General features: G+C 44.3%; 1 protein-coding gene across 2 annotated transcripts in view; it reads left to right on the plus strand.

Annotated features, from left to right (window-relative positions):
• LOC115174063 (DENN domain-containing protein 3) overlaps positions 1–26204 on the plus strand; it is a 35123-nt gene that overhangs the window by 6800 nt on the left and 2119 nt on the right. Inside the window, exons 4-22 of one of the 2 annotated variants that reach the window (XM_029732706.1) lie at positions 238–353; positions 696–826; positions 1059–1170; positions 1383–1502; positions 2096–2314; positions 2994–3109; positions 3532–3687; positions 4356–4452; positions 4598–4701; positions 5160–5344; positions 5696–6223; positions 8141–8400; positions 8989–9159; positions 21465–21594; positions 21791–21898; positions 24176–24318; positions 24837–24997; positions 25318–25457; positions 25860–25978. In XM_029732706.1, coding sequence (XP_029588566.1) covers positions 238–353; positions 696–826; positions 1059–1170; positions 1383–1502; positions 2096–2314; positions 2994–3109; positions 3532–3687; positions 4356–4452; positions 4598–4701; positions 5160–5344; positions 5696–6223; positions 8141–8400; positions 8989–9159; positions 21465–21594; positions 21791–21898; positions 24176–24318; positions 24837–24997; positions 25318–25457; positions 25860–25978 — 3116 coding nt within the window. Of the gene's footprint in view, positions 1–237; positions 354–695; positions 827–1058; positions 1171–1382; positions 1503–1652; positions 1733–2095; positions 2315–2993; positions 3110–3531; positions 3688–4355; positions 4453–4597; positions 4702–5159; positions 5345–5695; positions 6224–8140; positions 8401–8988; positions 9160–21464; positions 21595–21790; positions 21899–24175; positions 24319–24836; positions 24998–25317; positions 25458–25859; positions 25979–26204 lie in introns of those variants that run through there. The other variant, XM_029732707.1, reaches the window with a different exon arrangement.

Consider the following 26204-nt stretch of genomic DNA (forward strand, 5'->3'; position numbering starts at 1 on the left):
GACACAGCCCTTAGCTGTGGTATATTGGCCATATGTCACAAACCCCAGAGGTGCCTTATTGCTATTATAAACTGGTTACCAACGTAATTAGACCAGTAAAAATAAAAGTTTTGTCATACCCGTGGTATACGGTCTGATATACCACGGCTGTCGGCCAATCAGCATTCAGGGCTTGAACCACCCAGTTTATAATTCCTCTTATATGCGGTCTTGTGTCTGCGTTCTTCCATTGGCCAGGGGGTCTTCAGATAGCCAGTGAGCAGAGAGAAGACTCGTACCATTACCTCGTGTTTACTGATGTCTTCGGGAACAGGACACATGCTGTAGTGGTGCAGTACTACAGGCCTATACAGGTGGGACGGCTCACCAGCTGAGCTTTATCCATGCCCACTGGAATGCTTTACCCTCTTCAATAAAGAGTGGTTTATAATTTGAAGAGAGATGGATGGACATAAGCATGTTCATCAGCAAAACAAACATTTATTGTGAACATTGTCCTTTTTAGGTCCATGTTTTTTTTGTTTTTTTTAATACATTTGTAGACTTTTACATTTGCTGCTATGGGAATGTAGGACACATGGAATATAAATACAGTCTACAGCCATATGAACAGTCATTTCAATTACTGTCCACATCAGGTCATTGGTCACTGTGTAAAGCATTGCTCTCTGATTGGTTGTTTGCTTGGGTCCCAGTTCTCTCAGGATGGTGGGCACCAAAATGGCCACCGGTTGTCCTCCAAGTCGTCCCATCTCTACACGGCGTACAGCATCTGTGTCATCTCTAAATACCCATACTACAACGCTCTCAGGGACTGTCTGTCATGGTGAGAACAATTCACCATCCTCCCACCATCCTCTCTTTCCTCTATGTCTTTCTTTGTGTTTTAAGTAAATACCAAACGAGAATACAGAACAGTAGACTACATGTTATCCCAGTAAATACAGCCAGATGTGGGCCGTTATTATAAAGGGATCAGTTCAGCTCATCTTAGACACCTATTGACCTGTATGTTATGTTTTGACTGCATGGTGTCCATCTAACGGGTGTGTGCTCAGTCTCTTGTCCCAGCTCAAGCCCAGCTGGATGGGGGACTTTGAGGAGAGGGTGAAGGAGTTTTCAGCCAAGCTGGCGCTGGTGCCCATACCTCCACCTGGGCAACTGCATGTGGTGAGCCATTTGTCTCCCTCTATGATTTACTGGCATTATTTAACAGTAGAGATCATGTTAAGGATGAACTGTAAAACCAAGCATGGGCATTTCGCCAATCTCTCCGCTCCAACCAGTCTATTGTATGTTTATATAGTGTGTTGTATTGTTAAGTGCCTAACATTAAACTAGTTAACTTAACTACCTGTGTTCCTCTGCCTGTTCTGTCCCAGGTCTTTAGTCTGAGGCCTCTCCAGATTGGGCTTCCCCCCCGGGAGGATAAGGACCGGCCAGCTGTTGACCTCGACCTCCATCTGCCTTTCCTGTGCTTTAGACCCCGACAGCTCCTCCAAGTGAGGACAGACAGACGGATTATACTGCCACAAAACTGCCTAACCCACTACATTATATTTTCTTTCAATGCAATTAGAGAGACTAAAAGACTGTGGGAATGTGATAATGTGCAAATGTACAGTATGTTTCTGTTCATCTGTTTGGAATGGTAAAAGACATGTCTCTATCAATCAGATCTGGGTTCGAATACGATTTAGGATATTTCAAGTACTTTCAAAGCCATTTGGAAGTAAGTATTTAGATTTCTATATAAAAAAAACACAGGTAGTTAAATATTGGAATATATTTGGAAATACTCAAATACACAGTATTTATACACATGCTTAAATAATCCCTGGAATTTGAACCAGGTTTGTTTGGCATTTGAAATAATGTATTTAGAAAAAACTGTTTGAAAATACTTTGAAATAGTAGGCCTATAAATAGGAAATGATTGGAAAATGCTTTCAATAGAAGTAGTTGATTCGGGCCACATCATTAGAAAATACTTAAATACACCGAAAAGAAGTATTTAAATAATAAAATACACATGTATTTGAACCCAGGACTGATATCAACGTTACCTCCTGTCTGTCTGCCTGCGTCTCATCAGATCATTACCAGCCTGCTGACAGAGCAGAGGGTAGTACTGTTCTCCTGGGACTGGGCCCGGCTCACCCTGCTGGCAGAGAGCCTGATGCTCTTCATCCACCCCCTGGTGTGGCAGCACCCCTTCGTCCCCGTCCTCTCAAGCCAGATGCTGGACTTCCTCATGGCGCCCACCGCCTACCTCATGGGCTGTCATCTGCACCACTATGAAGAGGTGGCCGCGGTAAGGATGGATATCACTAGTGTACATGGCCATGCTAGAATAGAATGATATAGCATGATCAGGTAGTGACCGTTATAGTGATAGTGACCCCTTCCTGGGGCGGAAGATAGCCTAGTGGTTAGAGAAGCAGTTACCGGTTTGAATCCCAGAGTCAGCCGGGCAACCGGAGGATTGCTGTGATCATCCTGGGTACCATCGCCTGCCAATGTGCCCTTGAGCGAGGCACTTTTCAGCACATTGCTGCTGACCCGTTGCTTCCAGCCCCACTGGGTTTGTGTGTTTTCCGGGGGGGGGGGGGGGGGGGGTTGTGCATAAAGACACATTTCCATTTTAATGGACAATGAACTTCAATTCTCATTGGCTGTTACCTGAACCCCTACAGGAGGGATCCACGAATAGCACTGTCTGACAATGTTCCTCGTATCACTGATTTATTTACGATTTAATAAGCTGATTTATCATGCTTTATCATTTATCAGCATTTTCTACATACTTTTACATAGGACATTGAACCACATGATCCTTTATACTAACTGACATACAGGACAGAAGTTAACAGAAAGTCCAGTTCATTTGAGCTGACCTTCCTGACTTGACCCTAGTCTGTTGTTCTCCTCCATTACAGTGTGTTCTCTACGAGGGACAGAGTGTTGTGTTTTACTTTCCCCTGTCCTCACAGGAAACAGATGATCTGATTCTGGTTAATATTGATGATGGCACCGTGTCGTCTTCCTCGTCCGACGGGGTTGACCTGCCGGACGTCCCGCTGGCAGCCAGAGAGTGTTTTCTAACACGGTAGGACAGGAAAGGATCTGGGACATGTTCATTAGGGCACGCCGTAGGAAAATGTTTTGCAACGGAAAATGGAAATGAACATTTCTTATTGGACAAGTTCAGACTGTCCCTCCCTGTTTGTCTCTTTTCTTACATTTGGAGCCTAATGAATATGACCTAGACGACAAGCCCAATTCTGGTCTTTTGACCAATCAGATTAGGTTATTTTCCAATAATTGGGTTAAAGATCAGAATTGGGCTGCCGGCGTAAACGCAGCCAGTTAGTTTGCTGTCCTATGTGATCATATTGCTACTGTCCGTGTGCTCTGGAAACAACATGGATTGTTATAAATGGGGGAAGGGGTTTTTATTCAAATATGAGTTCCACATGTTTTCTGAATATTTTTACACGTGTGTGTGTGTGTGTGTGTGCGTGTGCTCAGGGTGGAGGGGCTCCAGATGCACTATGACCTGGAGGTGTGTCACCTGGGGTCCAGTACAGACGTCAACGACCAGAGGGCCCAGAGGAGGCAGTGGCAGAGGAAACTCAACACACACATCCAGAACATCACTCTGGAACTCATCGTCAACATCTTCAGGTCAGCATGAAATGAATCTCTTGTGGACAGACTACGTAAACATAAATGGTACTGAGCATCTGACCAAATGATGCTACATTTGAGTTCTGGGCTAAATGAAATTAACATCAAATCAAATGACAGCTAGCTACACTGTGTTTTAGTTTACTGTCGTTCACTATGACAAAACATGTACATGAGTATTATAATATCACATAGTTGTTACAATATTATCATCTAATTTATATTTATTTATGTTACTACGATAGTTGAGACTCAAACTTAGCATACACTATCTAGTTAATACGTATTGGGTTGGACCAAAGATGCCTATTTCTCATATAAGCAAAGCTTGGTGATTTATCAAATGGATATTGATATATTTAGAAATGTGAACAATGCTGTTAGTTATCCTATTGTACATTTTTATTCTATTTTCTATTATTGTCTATAATATTATTACTGCGCTATTGGGAAAGAGCTCTCAAGGTAAGAATTTCACTGTAGTGATTTACAGCTGTTCTCTCCTGTGCACACTGTGAATAAACTTTGAAGCGTGAATCAAAATCCTGCTTTATTACAACCAATACAACTTAAATGTCCTGTTCAATATCAGGCCAGGCAAGCTTAATCCAATGACTATTACTCTCAACCTCACCCCCACTCCCATCACCACTGCACCCCCACAGAGAAGTCCACGATCACCTCAACTATGAGCACAGAGTCTTCAACAGTGACGAGTTCTTCAGGTCTAGAGAACCAGCAGACCAGCCATTTTTCAAGAAGGTATAACTAGAGCCTGTTCAGTAACACGCACATTTGTTTCAACCTACAATATTTAGGACATATTTCACTTTTTCATGCCTTTTTTTTTCTGTCCAGCATGTGATCCAATTGATGGTGAACGTAGTGGTTTTTGTCTTCTTTGTAGGTGTTGGACACACACATCTTCCACTCGTTCCTACGGGATCGTCTGAACAGGAAGATGGACGCGTTCACACGCATGGAGCTGAGCACTCGGACAGAAGCTTACAGGTGAGAAAGAAAGATAAGAGTTTAACATAAATATTTACCTTTAAACTAGTAAAGCTTATTTTGACCTTTATTGCAAATGCAATGGGTTTCAGTAGGATTTTAATTTGGTTTCAAATCGTTGATTCAACTCATCAGCAATCCTTTTACTAGAATCAGGTGTGTTAGTGCTGCGGCAAAAAAGAAAAGTGCACTCGTTTTGGTACTCAGGACCAGGATTGGAAACACTGCTGTACTGTATCTTCATAGACACATCCCAAGTTGGTCCCTTCCTGGTATAAGCACAGCCTTTCTCCTGATGTCTATCCTAACTCCAAGGTGAACTTTCCCCTTGGTACAGATCTAGGAGTGGCTTCCCATCCCCCAATCCTAACCTTAACAGTTAGTGGGGGAAATTATAAACTGACCTAAGATCAGCAACTAGGGGAAACTTCACCCTACACCTCTGTCCTCTTCCGCAGGCTGAAGTCCATGACAGAGTTTCCGCGGCGGCCCACAATGCAGGAGCTGGCCCGTAAATACACCAGCCCAGAGAGCCGACTCAGCAAGAGGCTGGGGGCCAGCCTGCCCAACCTGGGGGAGGGTGTGGGCTCCCTGGTGGGACCCCTCATGCAGAACTCCCTCAAGAACATACAGGTGGACAGTGGTAGGTGGACAGCGGTAGTTTGTAGGTTCAGTTGGACAGAGGTAGGTTCAGGTGGACAGCGGTAGGTTGTAGGTTCAGGTGGACAACTAGGTTCAGGTGGACGCTAATAGTTATCTTTTGTGATTTCTGAACATTGAGTGGTTTTAGTATGAGTGTTTAGTGGTTGAGGTGAAGACCTGCACACACAGGGTATTCCCCAGAACCTAAGTTGAGAAACCCTGTTATAGTTGACCACTACTATTGAGTTTGCCACCTTATAAGAACCAACCAAGGACGATTGGCCAACTGCTTTAAGGTTTCCTCTAAATGCTGTTCTCGGTTCTTGAAACCTTTGTGGTCGAACCCTAATAGGTCTGAAGTCTCCCCAGAAGCCAGTGAGATGCTTCAAGCTTCCTGAGTTCCCTCCACCGCTGGCCTACCACTACGTCCAGAATTACTACCAGGTGATGATCACCCTCCTGGACAAGGCCATCAGCGGGGTGGCCTTCGAGGACTCCTCTCTCCTGGCCTGCTATCACTACCTCCGGGGCTTTGTCAACACAGTGGCCGGTAAACGTCTGGACGCTCTGGAAGACTTTCAGAACCTTTACAAGACGGACACGGACATCTTCCCTGGCGAGCTGGTCAACGCGCTGGTGGACTCTCTACAGGATGGGGAACGGGCACAAGCTAACCGCCGAACCGAGATCAAGCGCCTGATTAGTCGAGTGAAGAAGGACCACGAGAGGGAGCGGGCGTGCCATGACGACGAAGCTGTCAAGCGGTTCCAACTGCCAAAAAAGCACATGCAGTTGGAGGACTTTGTGAGGCACGTGCAGGAGTCTGGGATTGTCAAGGACCAGGGGACCATTCACCGGCTGTTTGAGGCTCTCACTGTGGGTAAGGAAGTCACACAGACTTAGAGATGAGAAATGATAGAGGGTTGTCTCTTTCTTGGTGGAGGGTGTCTTCACCAAGGTACGTGTGTTAATGTCAATCTTGATTTTTACGGTAACCCCTTGTTGTGTGGGACTCATCATGAACATACTCCAGTTGATAATTCTTAGCCTCTACTCTGTAATCACCCCAGTCCCTGTGATTAATGTGTTAATACCTGTAGTGAATGGCCATGCTAATTCATCTGTTAATTGAATCTGCTTAATTTCCCTCAATCTTACCCGTGGTATAAAGTACTTATTTTGGACAACTATGACTTAGCTACATTCCTAAATACAATTATGTACTTGTTACTCCATACATTTTCCCTGACACCCAAAAGTACTCATAACATTTTGAATGCGTAGCAGGACAGGAAACGTCCAATTCACACACTTATCAAGAGAACATCCCTGGTCATCCCTACTGCCTCTGATCTGGAGGACTCACTAAACACAAATGCTTATTTTGTAAATGATGTTGGAGTGTGCCCCTGGCTATCCGTCAGTTAAAAAAACATTGTGCCGTCTGATTTGCATAATATAAGGAATTTGAAATTATGTATACTTTTACTTTTGATACTTAAGTATATTTTAAAACCAAATACTTTTAGACTTTTACTCAAGTACTATTTTACTGGGTGACTTTCATTTTTACTTAAGTCGTTTTCTATTAAGGCATCTTTACTTTTACTCAAGCTTGACAGTTGGGTACTTTTTCCATCACTGAATCTTACCCCCCCACCCTATTCGAATGTTGTTAGAGCGGCTTGGGTTGTCAAGGTGGTGACCCTGCGGTGAAGAACTCTTTCCTGTCAGTATTTTACCTTGATTCCAGTCTGGAGGGTAAGCATAGTATAACGCCCTGCCTGGCTGCAGAGTGTGCTGTGCCCATCTCCAGCCCTGCTGTGTGTATTGTGTGTGTGTGTGTGCTGCTTCGGCCTTTGTTTTTCGGCTTAATAAGCTATCCCCCTCAGGTCTTAAATCTGATTACTTTTAAGATTAGTGTTTGGTTCCCAACCTGTGTGCAGCTTCAAACACACCCTCACATACTGTAGCCTTCAATGCTGAAGTCTGGTTAATCATTTCCTTCACTTCCTCACTTGCAGTCTTGGGTTTTGAATGTCAAAATAGAATTCAGCCTATTTGTTCTATTGGCTGTGTTCCAAACAGGACTCAGAGCAGAGTCAATCGTACAATGGTCCATTGAACTGTGAGTTGCCTTGTGGAAATGTGTGTTTTGTACCTCTTCATGTAGGAGTCATAATGTGCACTTGGAGTGTGTGTTTAGTAGGAGTCATACTGTGCACGTGGAGTGTGTGTTTAGTAGGAGTCATACTGTGCACGTGGAGTGTGTGTTTAGTAGGAGTCATACTGTGCACGTGGAGTGTGTGTTTAGTAGGAGTCATACTGTGCACGTGGAGTGTGTGTTTAGTAGGAGTCACAATGTGCACGTGGAGTGTGTGTTTAGTAGGAGTCATACTGTGCACGTGGAGTGTGTGTTTAGTCGGAGTCATACTGTGCACGTGGAGTGTGCGTTTAGTAGGAGTCATAATGTGCACGTGGGGTGTGTGTTTAGTAGGAGTCATACTGTGCACGTGGAGTGTGTTTAGTAGGAGTCATACTGTGCACGTGGAGTGTGTGTTTAGTCTCTTGCCCCAGTGAACCCACGCACCATGGACTTGCTCCACCAGCCAACCAAAACAAGGCTGTGTAATATTGTTCCTGTAACTCCTTCCCCAACCCTGCTAGCTTCTCTGTTCCATGCTTGCACACCTATTGCCTTTTGTTTTGAGTGGAAAACCTAGAATCCCGCCAGAGACAACGTTATGAAATCATTGTGAAATACAGTAATAAACTGTCCCTCCATCGCCCCCTGCAGGCCAGCAAAAACAGGTGGATCCAGAGCTCTTCCGGGTGTTCTACACCTTCTGGAAGGAGACGGAGGCCGAGGCCCAGGAAGTGGCCCTGCCGGCCTCAGTCCTGGAGCACCTGGAGGCTAACGAGTGTGTCTTCAAACTGTCCTCTTCGGTCAAGACCAGCCACGGCGTGGGAAAGATCGCCATGACCCAGAGACGGCTGTTCCTGCTGACCGTAGGACGACCCGGGTACGTGGAGGTCACCAAGTTCAGAGACATTGAGGTGAGTTACGACCTTCCGCTCCTACGTTCCTACTACACTTTCTGTGATATACCATATATCATTCATGATACTAGACTTTTTTTGATAGAGATTACAATGTGAAAACATTAAGCTATAAAATAGACAAACAAAGTAATGTTTGATGTGCTTCTAGATGGGTAATCTATGCTTTATTATACAGCTAATGTAAATGACGGGATCTAGTCCCTAACACAGTGTAAGCCATGTACCGTTATCATAACTATTAATGTTATGCTTATAGCTAGTGTTACAATGCACTGTGGGCGCATCATGAGACACTATAGATACACTCACACGGCTTTATGTGCTGTTATACAAAGTGTTACCAAGTATTCTATTAGAAATATGAATGAGTCAAAGTTGGTGTTAGGTGACCAAAATAAGCCTGGTCCCAGATCAGTGGTCTTTACAACCGTAGCAGTTAGCTATACAGCACAAAGTCACCTGGGACCTGCCTAGTGGTTGTGTAAGTTGTTGAGATGCAGGGCTCCCTTGAAAAGGAGTCCTTCTCCCTACTAAAATAAAAGGTAGTGAATTGTGGATAACCAGTTGGCTGTTGTACCTCAGGAGGTGAAGATCTCCTCAGCTCCCTTCCTGCTGCTGAGGATCCCCTCTCTGAAGATCAAGACCACCCTGAGGAAAGAGACGTTTGAGGTCAACCTGAAGTCAGAGGTTGACCTCTGGCACCTCATGGTTAAGGAGATGTGGGCCGGACGGAAGATGGCCGACGACCACAAGGTAGGATGTCAAAATATGACTTTAAACTTTATGTTAATCCCTGTCTCTGGGTGTGTCCCAATAATATAATATTTTTCCCCCAAATCTAAGCATTGGATTGGTGGAGACATGGGCTAGTGGGAGTTTCTACAATTTTTATTCTACCAGTCATTTCCTTTCAAATGAGTGAATAGAAGTGAACAAATGAACACTTTGGGAGGAAGGAGAGCTTTGAAACAGGTTATGTCTTTTCGGCGACAGGTGTTTGCTCCGGTGAGTCCAAAAACAGACTTTGGAGGTATCGTTTAAAGTCAAGTATGACAACAGACTGTATATGGCTTGTGCTAGTACGGGTAGTCAGTGGTGTTTTGAGTGTGGGGATGTTGGCCATAAGTGACATGCTTGCCTGAAAAGGGAGAAGGCGGAGGGTAGGGAGAGGTCGTCCTCGTAACTCCTGGGCCCACTGATGTAGGGAGAGGTCGTCCTCGTAACTCCTGGGCCCACTGATGTAGGGAGAGGTCATCCTCGTAACGCCTGGGCCCACTGATGTAGGGAGAGGTCGTCCTCGTAACGCCTGGGCCCACTGATGTAGGGAGAGGTGGGCCGACAGTGGTAGAGCAGTCACAAGCACCTGTTGATGAGGAACAAGTTGTCTGCGTTGAGGGTACGGAGTTCCAACTTGTACCAGAGGGGAACATAGCGTCTGATATGCAGCAGAAAAATATTGTTGTAGAAGGTAAGGACAGATCTGGGGAGCCATTTCCTCAGACTGGTGAGGAGATGCCCAGTACGAGTGATGGGGTACAGGAGGGGGTTCATGTGGAGCTAGTCTCCCAGGTAGTGGAGGAGATGCCCACTACAAGTGATGTGGTACAAGTGGGGAGTGTTGAGAGGGATGTGGCTGAGGGGAGTCAGGGGTCTGTGGCCTCAGTTGAGGAGGATCAGGAGAAGGATATGGACATCTGTATTGATAAGATAGCAGCTGGTGACGACTCAATATACAGTCTAGAGGAGGTCAATGGGTTCCTGGATCAGACTTCTGGGAAATCTGTCAAATTGGCAGATTTTTTTTTTAATGTTGATAAATTTGTGAGGTCAGCTGTGGTGTTACATAAGACGGTGGGGTTAGACCAGTTGAGTGTGAAGAAGCGTTTTCACTTGAGGAAATGTGTTACTGCTGTCACTGCAGCAAAAGGTAGTGGGAAACGTGGTTCAGAGGAAATGTGTTACTGCTGTCACTGCAGCAAAAGGTAGTGGGAAACGTGGTTCAGAGGAAATGTGTTACTGCTGTCACTGCAGCAAAAGGTAGTGGGAAACGTGGTTCAGAGGAAATGTGTTACTGCTGTCACTGCAGCAAAAGGTAGTGGGAAATGTGGTTCAGAGAAAATGTGTTACTGCTGTCACTGCAGCAAAAGGTAGTGGGAAACGTGGTTCAGAGGAAATGTGTTACTGCTGTCACTGCAGCAAAAGGTAGTGGGAAATGTGGTTCAGAGGAAATGAAAACAGTGATGATCATGCCTCAGGGTGTTTTTTTTCTCTGGTTTCTGTGGTTTCTTCTGCTTTTCCTTTCTCTTTTCTATAAGGAGGTAGAAAGGCTCTACTAGGTTCTCTCAATATTACTGGCTGAAGGGGCAGGAATAAGAGGGCTTGGGTATTAGAAGTAATAAAACAGAAAAGGTTTTTCTACAGGAGACACATAGTGATGAGGCTAATGAGGTTGACTTCTTCAGGAGACACATAGTGATGAGGCTACTGAGGTTGACTTCTTCAGGAGACACATAGTGATGAGGCTACTGAGGTTGACTTCTTTAGGAGACATAGTGATGAGGCTAATGAGGTTGACTTCTTCAGGAGACACATAGTGATGAGGCTAATGATGTTGACTTCTTCAGGAGACACATAGTGATGAGGCTACTGAGGTTGACTTCTTTAGGAGACATAGTGATGAGGCTAATGAGGTTGACTTCTTCAGGAGACACATAGTGATGAGGCTAATGATGTTGACTTCTTCAGGAGACATAGTGATGAGGTTGACTGGGGTATGTGGTGGGAGGGGCAGCATATACTCAGTCATGGTACTAATTTCAGTGCTGAGGTGGCCGTTTTGTTTTCCTCAGGCTATTGGGTGACTGGTATCTACAACAGAGATTGTCAAGGGACGGGTTTTATTGGTCAAGGCGGATGTTATGTTTTTTCTCCTAATGAGGGTACAGAGCTTATTGCAGTATTTGATAAAATAAAGGAAACCTGAAGACAGTGTGACCAAGAGGGGTGTATGGTTTTAGGGGGGGACTGGAACTGTACAGTGGATTTTACTGTTGATCACACTGCTGAAGAACCTCACCTGCGGTCAGCCACTTGTCTGTCTGGTCTACTAACTGAGTTTGAGCTTTCTGATGTGTGGAGAGTAAAAAATGCAAAAGTTAGGCAGTACACATGGTTAAAAGTTAATGAAGGTTGTGTCAGTGCAGCAAGGTTAGACTTTGTATGTATCTGATCTCTACTGTAGTAGGGTTGGAAGGTTAGACAGGTTGTATGTATCTGATCTCTACTGTAGTAGGGTTGGAAGGTTAGACAGGTTGTATGTATCTGATCTCTACTGTAGTAGGGTTGGAAGGTTAGACAGGTTGTATGTATCTGATCACTACTGTAGTAGGGTTGGAAGGTTAGACAGGTGGTATGTATCTGATCTCTACTGTAGTAGGGTTGGAAGGTTAGACAGGTTGTATGTATCTGATCTCTACTGAAGGGTTGGAAGGTTAGACAGGTTGTATTTATCTGATCTCTACTGTAGTAGGGTTGGAAGGTTAGACAGGTGGTATGTATCTGATCACTACTGTAGTAGGGTTGGAAGGTTAGACAGGTTGTATGTATCTGATCTCTACTGTAGTAGGGTTGGAAGGTTAGACAGGTGGTATGTATCTGATCTCTACTGTAGTAGGGTTGGAAGGTTAGACAGGTTGTATGTATCTGATCTCTACTGTAGTAGGGTTGGAAGGTGTGACATTACTCCTGTGGGTTTCTGTGATCACCATAATGTGTCTGTTGATATTCACGTGTCCTGTCCACGTAGGTCACCACCTTATTGGTATTTTAATGTAAAATTGTTACATGATGTCATGTTTTTTGAAAGGTTTTTGTTGTTTTGGGAAAAATGGAGGGTTACAAAAGGGGATTTTGAGTCCTTGAGACAATGGTGGGAGGTTGGGAAGGCCCAAATACGATTATTTTGTCAACAGTATAATGCTCTGTCTTGTATTGAAGTTAAAGAGACTATCAGGGCCCTTGAACAGGACATCAAATCTATTGAATTGAAGTTGCTCACTCAGAATAACCATGAATTTACAGGACAAGAGACATGAACTGAGGTCGTTTTTACATGAAAGAGTGAAGGGTGTCTTGATTAGGTCTCGCTTTGCTACCCTCAATGATATGGATGCTCAAAGCGCTTTTTTTTTAAACCACTAGGACAGTGGACATTACAACACAAACAGATGGTCTGCCTTCGTCTCCCTGGTGGGAAGGTGACCATGGATGACAGTGAAATGTGCCAACATGCCGTGGATTTCTACTCTGCCCTCTATAAGGCAGAGGATTGTGATTCTGTGTACTGAACAGTTGTTACATGGATTCGATTATAAATTAACAGGCACCGCATTGATTATTTGCAACGCATGACAAGCTAGTTAAACTAGTAATATCATCAACCATGTGTAGTTAACTAGTGATTATGTTAAGATGGATTGTTTTTTATAAGATAAGTTTAATGCTAGCTAGAAATGTATATTGGCTCCTCGCTGCACTCGCGTAACAGGTGGTCAGCCTGCCACACAGTCTCCTTGTGGAGTGCAATGTAATCGGCCATAATCGGCGTCCAAAAATGCCGGTTACCGATTTATGAAAACTTGAAATCGGCCCCAATTAATCAGCCATGCCGATTTTAATCGGTCGACCTCTATTAAATATATAGATTAGTTGCGTTGCTTTAAGGGTTTGTCTCACTATCACTAAGCACGTATAGGGGTGGTGGGATCTTTGAGGTTGTTCCTCTCGAGGGCGCAACCAGTGGGAGGGGCAGGTTGTAATGGCCACTCGTGGAGGTGTAGAGTTTGAAGAACTTGGTCGGCGGCATGGGATAAAGATTCCTGCTGCGACAGGTTGTTCGGTGGAAGAATGTAGTTTAGCAGTGAGCGCTATCATTGGGTATGATGGCATAAAGTCAGCCTCAAGGATGAATAGCGCTGTAGTGATGTTCTTAGATTCTGTTGAAAAGCTGAATACGATAGTTGAGAGTGGTGTTGTGTTGCAGGAGACAGACGTCGGTATTTCCTCTTATGAATCCGGAGAACAAAGTTATACTTTCTAACGTGTCACCTTTTGCTAGAGATGAAGCTTTGGAGCGAGAGTTATCTTGCCATGGTCAACTTGTATCTACAATAAAAAAAAGGTTATTTTTGGATGCAAATCACCTTTGCTGAAACATGTCATATCTCATAGGAGACGAGTTCACATGATTTTAAAGAAGGATACTGACCAACTGAATTTATAGTTCAGTTTCAAGATTGATGGGTTTGATTATGTGTTTTACGCTTCTACTCAATCAATGAAATGCTTTGGATGTGGAAAAGAGGGACATTTGGTGCTCAATTGTCCAGAGAATGAGCGTGCAGAGCCTGGTAGCTGCACCAGCGCTAGAGCTGCTAAAGCACCACTGAGAAGGGATGCACAGGCTAAGGGTTCAGGAGGAAGGAGGAAGGAGAAGGTCGGCGGATTAAAAAAATATATATATTTAACCGGTAGGCCAGTTGAGAACAAGTTCTCATTTACAACTGCGACCTGGCCAAGATAAAGCAAAGCAGTGCGACAAAAACAACAACACAGAGTTACACATGGGATAAACAAACGTACAGTTAATAACACAATAGAAAATCTGTATACAGTGTGTGCAAATGAAGTAAGGAGGTAAGGCAATAAATAGGCCATAGTGGCGAAGTAATTACAATTTAGCAATTAACACTGGAGTGATATATGTGCAGATGAGGATGTGCAAGTAGAGATACTGGTGTGCAAAAGAGTAGGAAAACAAATATGGGGATGAGGTAGGTAGTTGGTTGGATGGGTTATTTACAGATGGGCTGGGTACAGCTGCAGCAATTGGTAAGCTGCTCTGACAGCCGATGCTTGAAGTTAGTGACGGAGATATAAGTCTCCAACTTCAGTGATTTTTGCAATTTGTTCCAGTCATTGGCAGCAGAGAACTGGAATGAAAGGCGGCCAAAGGGGGCGTTGTGCTTTGGGGATGACGAGTGAAATATACTTTCTGGAATGCGTGGGTGTTGCTATGGTGACCAGTGAGCTGAGATAAGGCGGAGCTTTACCTAGCAAAGACTTATAGATGACCTATAGATGTGGTGGGAGAAATAGGAAAGGAGAGCAATGTGGCTACGGGGGAAGTTGTGGTAGAGCAGGGAAAAGAGGGCAGTGGGGCAGTAGGTAAGACTGCGATGGAGATCGCTAAGGGGGCGCTGGAGAATGAAATGGGAGTTCAAGAGGAGAGGGAAACAATGGAAAATAAAGCAGCTGTTTTCAAAGTACCGAGGAGTAGGAGGAAGAATTTAAGGGGTGATGAAGTTTCTAATTCTAAGAGGAAGGTGGAGATGGATAAATCAGTTGAGGATAAACAGGTTGTAGAGATGGAGTTGTCTTCTGGGGATGATAGTGAGAGGGATGCCTCTGATGCGTCACAACAAAATAGTGAGAGAATTGGGGAGGTATGGGATTGAAAAAGTACGTCAGTTTCTGAATTTGACAAAAGGGAAGAAATATATGCAGGATTATAATGTACGTATTTTTTTTTCCTGGAAGTTACTTTTTGTTTTAATCAGCAAAGTTTCTGATGTGAAAAATAATGGGTGGAGGTTTGACAAGCCCAGAAATTGCTAGACTGAAGAGTGGTCACGAGAGTGACAAGTGAGGTATATTCTAAAGGAAATGAAAGAGGTCAGTCGCAGTCTTAACTCTGTAAAGAGATGTGTTTTCTGTCTCTTCCTGTAAAGAGATGTGTTTTCTGTCTCTTCCTGTAAAGAGATTGTGTTTTCTGTCTCTTCCTGTAAAGAGATTGTGTTTTCTGTCTCTTCCTGTAAAGAGATGTGTTTTCTGTCTCTTCCTGTAAAGAGATGTGTTTTCTGTCTCTTCCTGTAAAGAGATTGTGTTTTCTGTCTCTTCCTGTAAAGAGATGTGTTTTCTGTCTCTTCCTGTAAAGAGATGTGTTTGTTTCTTACTCTGTACTTTTTTTCCAGCCATGGGCAGTTTGAAGATTTCTTCTTTAAACGTAAATGGGGTGAGAGACAGGGAAAACATAGTTAATAAAGGGAAGTGACAAGTGTTCTACAGGAAACGCACAGTAGTATGGAAAATGAAGTTATGTGGCAACAGGAGTGGGGGGGACAGGGGTGTGAAGTCATAAAAACTAAAAAAGTGGGGGTGTGACCATCCTGTTCTCAAAAGGTTTTTTGCCTTTGTCATATGAGGTTGAAGAGGTAGTGGAGGGGAGGTTATTAAAAGTTACAGAGAGATATGAAAACTTCACTATGTGTTTAATAAATGTATATGCCCCAGTAGTGGCAGTTGAGAGGGTATGTTTTTTAGAGACATTATCAAATACCATTGAGAAATGTAATGCTGAGGATTATTTATTTCTTGCTGGGGATTTTAACTACAGTCAGTGATTTAGATAGAAATCACAAAGACCCTCATAGAGCCTCAATGACTTTTTAAAAACACCTTATTGTAACACATGAACTATGTGATAGTTGGCGGAGTCAAAATGGAGGCACGAGACAGTACACATGGTCTAATGTTGAGAGAACACCACCTCTCTGACCAGGTTAGATAGGTTTTATTGTAACACTGTGTGATGTTTGGAGCCAACATGGAGGTAGGAGACAGAACACATGGTCTAATGTGAGAGAACACCATCTCTCTGGTCAGGTTAGATGGGTTTTATTGTTTTGAGCATCGATTTCAGGTCTGTAAATCCAGTGTGATAACCCCAGTGGGATTTTCTGATCATTGTTTAGTAACAGAGGTCGGGGACATTAACACTGCAAACCCCACAAGTGCATACTGGCATTTTAATATAACTTTGAGTGATGCTCACTTCAGGAAATGTTTTCGTTTTTTCTGGGAGAGGTGGAGGTCTGAAAAGGACAATTGTGTATCTCTTCAACACTGGTGGGATATAGGGAAAATCCAGATTCAACAACCTGTAATCAATACACGATGAATGTCACCAGAGATATCACCAGATCAATGAACGCCCCAGAGTCTGAAATAATGGAACTCCTGACGTTAGTTGAGACCACAGGAGATCAAGGCCATATTCAGGCACTGAAAAAAGCCGCGTTGGCAGACCTGCTGGGTATCAGAGCACAGGGGGCGTTGGCAGACCTGCTGGGTATCAGAGCACAGGCAGACCTGCTGGGTATCAGAGCACAGGGGGCATTGGAAGACCTGCTGGGGTTCAGAGCACAGGGGGCGTTGGCAGACCTGCTGGGTATCAGAGCACAGGGGGCGTTGGCAGACCTGCTGGGTATCAGAGCACAGGGGGCGTTGGCAGACCTGCTGGGTATCAGAGCACAGGCAGACCTGCTGGGTATCAGAGCACAGGGGGCATTGGAAGACCTGCTGGGTATCAGAGCACAGGGGGCGTTGGCAGACCTGCTGGGGTTCAGAGCACAGGGGGCGTTGGTAGACCTGCTGGGTATCAGAGCACAGGGGGCGTTGGCAGACCTGCTGGGTATCAGAGCACAGGGGGCGTTGGCAGACCTGCTGGGTATCAGAGCACAGGCAGACCTGCTGGGTATCAGAGCACAGGGGGCGTTGGCAGACCTGCTGGGTATCAGAGCACAGGGGGCGTTGGCAGACCTGCTGGGTATCAGAGCACAGGCAGACCTGCTGGGTATCAGAGCACAGGGGGCATTGGAAGACCTGCTGGGTATCAGAGCACAGGGGGCGTTGGCAGACCTGCTAGGTATCAGAGCACAGGGGGCGTTGGTGAGAAGTAAGTTCCAGGGAATCTCTGAAATGGATGCCTCATCCAAATCTTTCTTTGGTTTAGAGAAAAAGAATGGACAAAGAATAATTATTCATTGTCTCAAATCAGCTGTTGGACAGGGAGCTCCTGCCCTCTTTCTAATTTCACTAGCCCAAGTGAAATTAGAAAGAGGGCAGTAGAGTTCTATGCTGAGTTCTACAAGTGTGAGTACAAAGAGGTGACATAGCAGTTACTTGATGGGCTCCCACAGGTGGCTGCAGAAGCTCAGGTTGAACTAGAGCAATCATTGTCTTTGCAGGAGCTATACACTGCATTAAAAGGCATGGAAAATGGAAGGGCACCGGGCATTGATGGGCTTCCTGTTGACTTTTTAAAGTATGTTTGGGCTATGTTGGAAGAGGATTGGCTAGAAGTAGTTAACGATAGTTTGACCGGAGGGTTACTACCGATAAGCTGCAGAAGGGCTGTCCTCACCCTACTGCCAAAGAACTGGAGGCGGGTGGCCTTAATGTGCACTGATTATAAGATCCTGTCCAAGAGTTTGTCCAACAGGCTGAGGGAGGTGATGGGGCAAATCATACACACGGACCAGTCCTACTGTGTTCCCGGCAGGCAGATAGGGGATAACATTTCCCTGATTCGGGACTTTTTGGACGTCTCTAGGGCTTTTGGGTTGGATGCTGATCTAATTTCAATTGATCAGGAAAAGGCATTTGACCGAGTTGAACATCAATACCTATGGCGCACTTTGGAGGCTTTTGGTTTCATTGCCATTATCAGGGTGATATGTGGTGACATTGAAAGTGTATTGAAAGTTAGCGGTGGCTTGAGTGCTCGTTTTAGTGTGTAGAGGAATTAGGCAGGGGTGTTTATTGTCTGGAATGTTGTATGCCACCGTTATAGAGCCACGAATAAATAGAAGTCTCATTGAAGGGGTGTTCCTTTCAGAGGATATTCCTCCTATTGGTCTCTCAGCATATGCTGATGAAGTTATTTTGGTGAAAAGTCAAGCGGATGTGGATAGTTTGAGTCTAATAGTTCATAACTGCCATCAATAAAAGACAGTACTGTGCAGCCGCCTTCATTGACCTAGCCAAGGCTTTCGACTCTGTCAATCAATTCTTATCGGCAGACTCAAATGACTGCCTCTCCTGGTTCACCAACTACTTCTCAGATAGAGTTCAGTGTGTCAAATCGGAGGGCCTGTTGTCCGGACCTCTGGTAGTCTCTATGGGGGTACCACTGGGTTCAATTCTCGGGCCGACTCTTTTCTTTGTTTATATCAATATCGCTCTTGCTGCGGGTGATTCCTTGATCCACCTCTACGCAGACGACACCATTCTGTATACATCTGGCCCTTCTTTGGACACTGTGTTAACAAACCTCCAAACGAGCTTCAATGCCATACAACACTCCTTCCGTGGCCTCCAACTGCTCTTAAATGCTAGTAAAACTAAATGCATGCTCTTCAACCGATCGCTGCCTGCACCTGCCCGCCCGGCTAGCATCACTACTCTGGACGGTTCTGACTTATGTGGACAACTACAACAATATGTGGACAACTACAAACACCTAGGTGTCTGGCTAGACTGTAAACTCTCCTTCCAGACTCATATTAAGCATCTCCAATCCAAAATTAAATCTAGAATCGGCTTCCTATTTTGCAACAAAGCCTCCTTCACTTACGCTGCCAAACATACCCTCGTAAAACTGACTATCCTACCGATTCTCGACTTCGGCGATGTCATTTACAAAATAGCCTCCAACACTCTACTCAGCAAAGTGGATGCAGTCTATCACAGTGCCATCTGTTTTGTCACCCAAGCCCCATATACCACCCACCACTGCGACCTGTATGCTCTCGTTGGCTGGCCCTCACTACATATTCGTTGCCAGACCCACTGGCTCCAGGTCATCTATAAGTCTTTGCTAGGTAAAGCTCCGCCTTATCTCGTGTCACTGGTCACCATAACAACACCCACCCGTAGCACCCGCTCCAGCAGGTATACCTCACTGGTCATCCCCAAAGCCAACACCTACTTTGGCCGCCTTTCCTTACAGTTCTCTGCTGCCAATGACTGGAACGAATTTCAAAAATCGCTGAAGTTGTAGACTTGTATCTCCCTCGCTAACTTTAAGCATCAGCTGTTAGAGCAGCTCACCGATCGCTGCAGCTATACACAACCCATCTGTAAATAGCCCATCCAACTACCTACCTCATCACCATATTGTTTTTATTTACTTTTTTTGCTCTTTTGCACACCAGTATTTCTACTTGCACATCATCATCTGCACATCTATCACTCCAGTGTTAATTTGCTAAATTGTAATTACTTCGCTACTACGGCCTAATTATTGCCTTACCTCCTCACGCCATTTGCACACACTGTATATATATTTTTCTATTGAGTTTGTTTATCCTATGTGTAACTCCGTTGTTTTTTTGTTGCACTGCTTTGCTTTATCTTGGCCTGGTCGCAGTTCTAAATGAGAACTTGTTCTCAACTAGCCTACCTGGTTAAATAAAGGTGAAATTAAAAAAAATAGGTTTAAGTGAATAACCTCTGCAAAGGTAAATTGGGAAAAAAGTTGTGCTTTACAGATTGGGAAATGGTCTGGAGGGATCATGGCTTTGCCAGGGGGGCTGGAAGGGTGTAAGAGAGGTTTCAAGTATCTTGGAGTGTACCAAAAATTGGAATGGGGGAGTTGAAATGGTGGCATAGAGGATGAGATGGCGGTGGTTGTTAATGTGGTTGGGGGATACATTTTAATGGGTTCCACTAAGTGTTTTGTATTTGTCAGAAGAGGAGGGGGGACAAGGTCTTGTACATGTTGCTAGTAGGGCTGCTGCTTTTTGGTTCCAGTTTATTCAAAGGTTGCTTTATGGACCGGAAAATGTGGTTTGGAGAGGGGTGGCAGGTCTTGTATTACAGCAGGTAGGGGGATTAGGTTTAAAGAAGGCTTTATTTTTGGTAGATAGTAGTCAGATTTCTAGGGATGGAGTACCTCCATTTTACAGAGGCCTTCTTAGGGTTTGGAGTATAATAAAGGTGTCCAGACGCACTAAGGCTGAGTCAGTGCATTGGCTGCTGGAGGAACCTCTGGTGTTTGGGGCAAGACTGGATTGTACAACTGAAGCTGTTCCACATTTCTTCAAGACGCTGCTGAAGGGCAAAATCGTCACCCTGATGAAGTTAATGGAGATGGCTGGGCCCACATTAATGGATGGAGGACGGGGGGCTGAACATTTGGGGGGGAGGTCGGAAAGGATTGTCGGACAAACGCTGGAAAGTTGCAGGAAGGCTCTGTCAGCAGAGGAGTGGATTATGCTCAAGAGTTACTACAGAAAGGCACAAGATGAAGACACCCCATTTCCAGGATTACACCGAGTATCCCAGTCAGACAGAAAGGCTTTATTAGTGTATTTGAGAGGTTTGGATGAGGTGAATGGGACGGAGTTATATAGGGGGTGTGTCAAGGTTTTAAATTAAGATACATTGAAAAATAGAAAAGACACTCCTTGAAGGGTGAAACTGGACCTTGATGACAAGGTAAAGCCAGCATGGAGAGCACAGTACAAGCCACCGGTACAAAAGGGTACTGGTGATATGCAATGGAGGGTGTTGCATGGCATCATTGCAGTTAATGCTTTTGTATCTGCCATTAATTCAGATGTTGGAGATGGCTGTCCCTTTTGTAATGTAAGAGAAACCATTTTTAACTGTTTTATGGAGTGTGAGAGGATAAAACCTCTCTTTGAAATACTAGACTCTATGTTTACAGCGGTAGGGGAGATTTTCAATAACACTGTTTTTATTTGGGGGTTTCAATACAGTAAGCAACAGAAAAGAAAATGTCAACTGTTAAATGTTATTTTGGAACAAGCTAAGATGTCAATTTTTCTGAGTAGGAAACACAGGATATGTGCAGAATGTAAGATGTGGTTTTAAAGGATTAGTCAAAGTGGATTTTGAATTCTTGAGTTCTTCTCGGCTGTTTGAGGAGAAGTGGGCTTATGAAGGAGCGGTATGTTTTGTGGAGGAGGGGAAACATTTTTTGTTGATGAAATAAGTTGAATGTAATTATGATTTTTTTTTTTTTTTTTTAATTTAATTTTTTTTTAATACTTTTATAAAAACTCTGTCACTCTCTTTGTCTCTCTCTCGGTCTCGTCTGTCTCTCTCGCTTTGTCTCTCTTTCTCTCTCTGTCTTTTTTTGTCTCTGTCTCTCTTTGTCTGTCTGTCTGACTCACTCACTCACTCACTCTCAGGACCCCCAGTATATGCAGCAGGCTCTGACCAATGCCCTGTTGATGGATGCAGTGGTTGGCTGTCTGCAGTCACAAAAGGCCATTTTTGCTGCAACCAAGTTAGCACACTTTGACAGAATGAAACTGGAAGGTATGCCAAAGTTAATCTTTTAGCATGACTAAAAGAAACTTGGTAAAAAAAAAAAAAAAAAATGAACATACCAAAAATCTATGCAGTATGTTATTGAAATTATTAGCAGAAAGTGCATGTTCATGACATAATTGTGCTTCTCAGGAGATGTTCAATTCAAAGTTTGACATCTGACTTGTCTGTCCATCCTGAGCAGTGCCAATGATGGTGCCCAAAACCACGTCAGAGACCCTGAAACACAAGATCAACCCGTCTCTGGACCTGACTAGCCCCCAGGCGGTGGATGTTCTGCTCTACACCCCAGGTAAACCATTAAGGCTCACTGTCAGCCTCAAAGGAAGGTGAGCGTCATGACGTGGAGCGTCAAACTAGAGCTGACATCAGACACCATTCAGGTTCCTGTTCAACAAACTGGTAGCGCTACATATCTGTAGTATGATTTCCCAGTACTATAAACACCCTGCAGTATTCTTGGTAGATCAAGTAGGTGCTGCTGGTATTTCCTATTCAACCCCACTAAAATGTTCACTCTCCCCAGTCTAGGACATCCCACATACCTTCAGACACTGCTCCTCAGATCATGACTGTCATGGTAGTACACCTCAAATATGTGTTCTGTAGTCAAGGTATTGCGTGACAACAACACACAAGACTCATGTTGCCTGTGTCCGAGTAACATATGTCACATTCCAGACCTGGGTTCAAATACTATTTGAAATATTTCAAATACTTTGTGCGTTTGCTTTCATCTGCCTGAAGTGTCAGGTGGGTGGGGTTTGAACTTTTGGGACTTTTCTACTGGTTCCATTGGAACAGTCAAGCTCAATCAAGCACAGCTAAAGCATTTTAAATGATTTCAAGTAGTATTTGAACCCAGGTCTGTCACAGTGCTGCATTCTACTGCTGCATTCTACTGCTGCATTCTACTGCTGCATTCTACTGCTGCATTCTGCTGCTGCTAGGACAGTGATGGTGTCAGTGTGGCGTTACAGGAGGAGGCTTGGCCAGAGGCGGTTTTGGTTCCCGAGATTTTTTTACTGTCTCTTAAACAAATAATAAGGCACAGATTTTTCCCAACGCATCCCCACCAACCACTTCCTGTTGTGTTCCTCAGTTTCATCCTTATTACTGATTACTGATAGTAGTCATACAGTAGTCACAATAGAATCACTGAAATTGTTCTTCCTACTCAAACCACAAACGTTTATATTATATTACACAGACTTGTATTACACAATGAGATGTGTTTTAGTCTGACTTCTGTATCAATTTTACATCTGAAACGTATGTTTCAAACATCAATCGTTTGAATCAGCATTCTTTTTTTCTCAGGCTCAATAGAACGTCTCACAACATGTTGTTTTGACTAGGGCAGATAAGAAACAGACCCCAGTCTGCAAGGATCCTCCCAGCACCTAAACTAAAAGGAGCCTCTTAACCTAGTGACGTCAGGGAACCAACACAATATCCCTCCTCCTTCCCCTGGTCCTCTCACACACAGTGGTCCTCCTCCTTCCCCTGGTCCTCTTGCACACAGTGGTCCTCCTCCTTCCCCTGGTCCTCTCACACACAGTGGTCCTCCTCCTTCCCCTGGTCCTCTCACACACAGTGGTCCTCCTCCTTCCCCTGGTCCTCTTGCACACAGTGGTCCTCCTCCTTCCCCTGGTCCTCTCACACACAGTGGTCCTCCTCCTTCCCCTGGTCCTCTTGCACACAGTGGTCCTCCTCCTTCCCCTGGTCCTCTCACAGACAGTGGTGTGTTTTTCTAGGCCTATCCCGCTGATTGTTCCAATTCCCGCTGATCTGTATCCAATTAGAAGGTGGCATGGTAGTGGCCACGGTATGGGACGTGGAGATGACCGTCTAGGCATTAGTAACAGTGCTGCTTCAGCACAGAGCACCATTGAAGTCCTTGCTCTCAGGGTCTAAATGTAGGTCACTAATATGTGCCGTTGGACAGTGTCCATATTCCTTCCTCCTTTCCGTTCTGTTCATCACTCCTCCCCATGAAAGGGAGGATGTGACACAGGATGTGACACATCTTTTTTGATTTTATTTTTCCTATTATGATTTTTTTTAAAGAATTGTTACGCCATCAGAGGAAATAGAGCAGTTTGTGATTCTATTTGAAAATATGGTTTGATGTCTTACTAGATCATGAATGATATCTGACAGAAGTTAAATATGCGTGGCATTGTGTGTAACTGTCAATGTTTACATTTCTTCTGTGTGTGTGTGTGAGAGAGAGCGATGTTAACTGAATGTTTACTCTTTTTCTGTGTGTGTGTGAGATATATTCAGCTTTGCTCATAACAAACTAGAAGATGTATTATAAATAGATATTTATTATAAAGAATAATCTATGCCTTTCAGCTTCACAGTCTTCATCAGGGTGTTGCTTACGTAACTGTATAGTTACTATCTAGTCAAACCATGACGTCCTTACTGTATTTGAGTTGGATCTAATTGATTTGTTCAGTATGAGATAGAGATTCTGCTTGTGGGACAATAGAAATAAAAACATAGAAAATGTGAATTCAGGCATTCCAGCCTTCATCAAAATGTTTGTTTACATTCTCAGGCCAGCTGGGCGTATCGTTCGACACCGAGGGTGACGGGAACCCCAAACTGTGGTGTGCCCTGAGCGACGGGAAGGTGGTGGTGTTTGATGCAGCCAGCTGGTCCATGCAACAAAGCCAAGTTCAAGTAGGCTCTTCACGAGTGGTAAGGCTGTGGACGTGGAACAGGGATGAGACCAGCTATTTTAAAAGAAAAGGAAAATTCAACGGGAGAAGGACAATTCTAGAAGTATGACGAAGCAGTAGTTATTCACTGACCGGAGTTAGTCATCTTTCTGCTTTGACCCATTTGAACTATATTTAGTGTTTGTGTCAATTAAAATAACTCAAGGGATTCTGCTGCCCCCTGGTGGTGTCTGAAATTGAAGACTTATGTTACCACACTTCCAAGTCTTGTATTCACTTGCTAATTGGAACAAATCTGAGAAAAGCCAGTGGTAATCAAGCTTGCTTCCATGGCTTAAAAAAAGCCTGTCTGGTTTTTTACATATTTCTATTTTACCAGACACTCTTATCCAGAGCGACTTACAGTAGTGAGTACATACATTTTCATACTGGTCCCACGTGGGAATCGAACCCACAACCCTGGCATTGCAAGCTACATGGGTTATACATCATAATGGTTTATATCTTCCCAATGTTATTTTATGTTGTTTTCTTCAGAACTGCATGCTGGGAGTGGACCGGCAGCAGGTGTGGATTGGCTCTCAGGATTCCGTCATTTACATAATCAGCACCCGCAGCATGTCCTGTAACAAGCAGCTGACGGACCACCGCAGTGAGGTCACAGGGTTGGCCATAGGGGAGCGCAGCGAGAAATACGGGTGAGGTGTGACAATGACATGCATCAAACATACAGCTACTACTGGCATCACAGCCATTGAGAGAGCCTTCTTTTTAGGAGCCTATGATAAAGGCATCAATGAGCAGTCCCAGCTCTAAGTACAATGGATGACATCCTTTATTTATACCTGGGCTGTGTTCATTAGGCACCAAATGGAAGAAAATGGACTGAAACACGGAGCAACAATCTGAATTTGTATAAGAAACACTCCTGTGTGCCATCCTGAACATAGCCCTGCTGATTCTTCTCTGTGGTATCACTAACATTAGTCTTTACCTGTGTATGTATTCCCTGTTGCAGCCCCAAGGTGGTATACTCCTGCAGTGCGGAAGGTACAGTGATGGCGTGGGACGTGTCCACACTGCAGGTGAGGAAACAGTTCAGGCTCTCCTGTGACCGCCTCCAGTCCATTCAGCTCTGCAGTGGAACCCTATGGTGCTGTAAGTACACATAAAAATAGTGTACTTAAAATGATGAAAATTACTTCTGGCTATACTAGACTTAAGCAATAAGGCCCGAGGAGGTGTGGTATATGACCAATATACCACGGCTAAGGGCTGTTCTGAGGCACGACACAACGCAGGGGACCTGGACACAGCCCTTAGCCGTGGTATATTGGCCATATACCACAAATCCCCGAGGTGCCTTATTGCTATTATAAACTGGTTACCAATGTTATTGGAGCAGTGAAAATAAATGCTTTGTCATACCCGTGGTATACCACTGATATACCATGGCTGTCAGCCAATCAGCTTTCAGGGCTTGAATTACCCAGTTTATAATACTGTATATGATAGATTGATTGTTATAATTGTGGTTGTTATTCCTCCTACGTCATTCAGGTGCCAGAGACTGCATTATGGAGGTGTGGAAAAACGGAACGTTGAATCGCAAGATCTCCCTTCCTGAACAGCTCTGTGGCTCCCCCACTGCCTTTAGCAGCTTCCTGCTCTACCAGGAGGTGACTCGTGGTTTATGTGTCTGTAGAAATATAGAAATGAAACAAGCTGAGGCTAGTACTTTTCAGAACCTACCAGGCTGGATGAAATGTTGTTTTTGAAAGGCACTGACTTTGGACCAGAATGTTACCCGGGCTAGTGGAAATCGTGGCCTGCTAGCCCGGCTGGCCAGTGTCATGTTTCATCCCTGCATGTATTGTATACATAGTATGTCATATTTAACATATA

Source organism: Salmo trutta, chromosome 34, assembly GCF_901001165.1.
Source record: "Salmo trutta chromosome 34, fSalTru1.1, whole genome shotgun sequence".
Lineage (NCBI taxonomy): Eukaryota > Metazoa > Chordata > Actinopteri > Salmoniformes > Salmonidae > Salmo > Salmo trutta.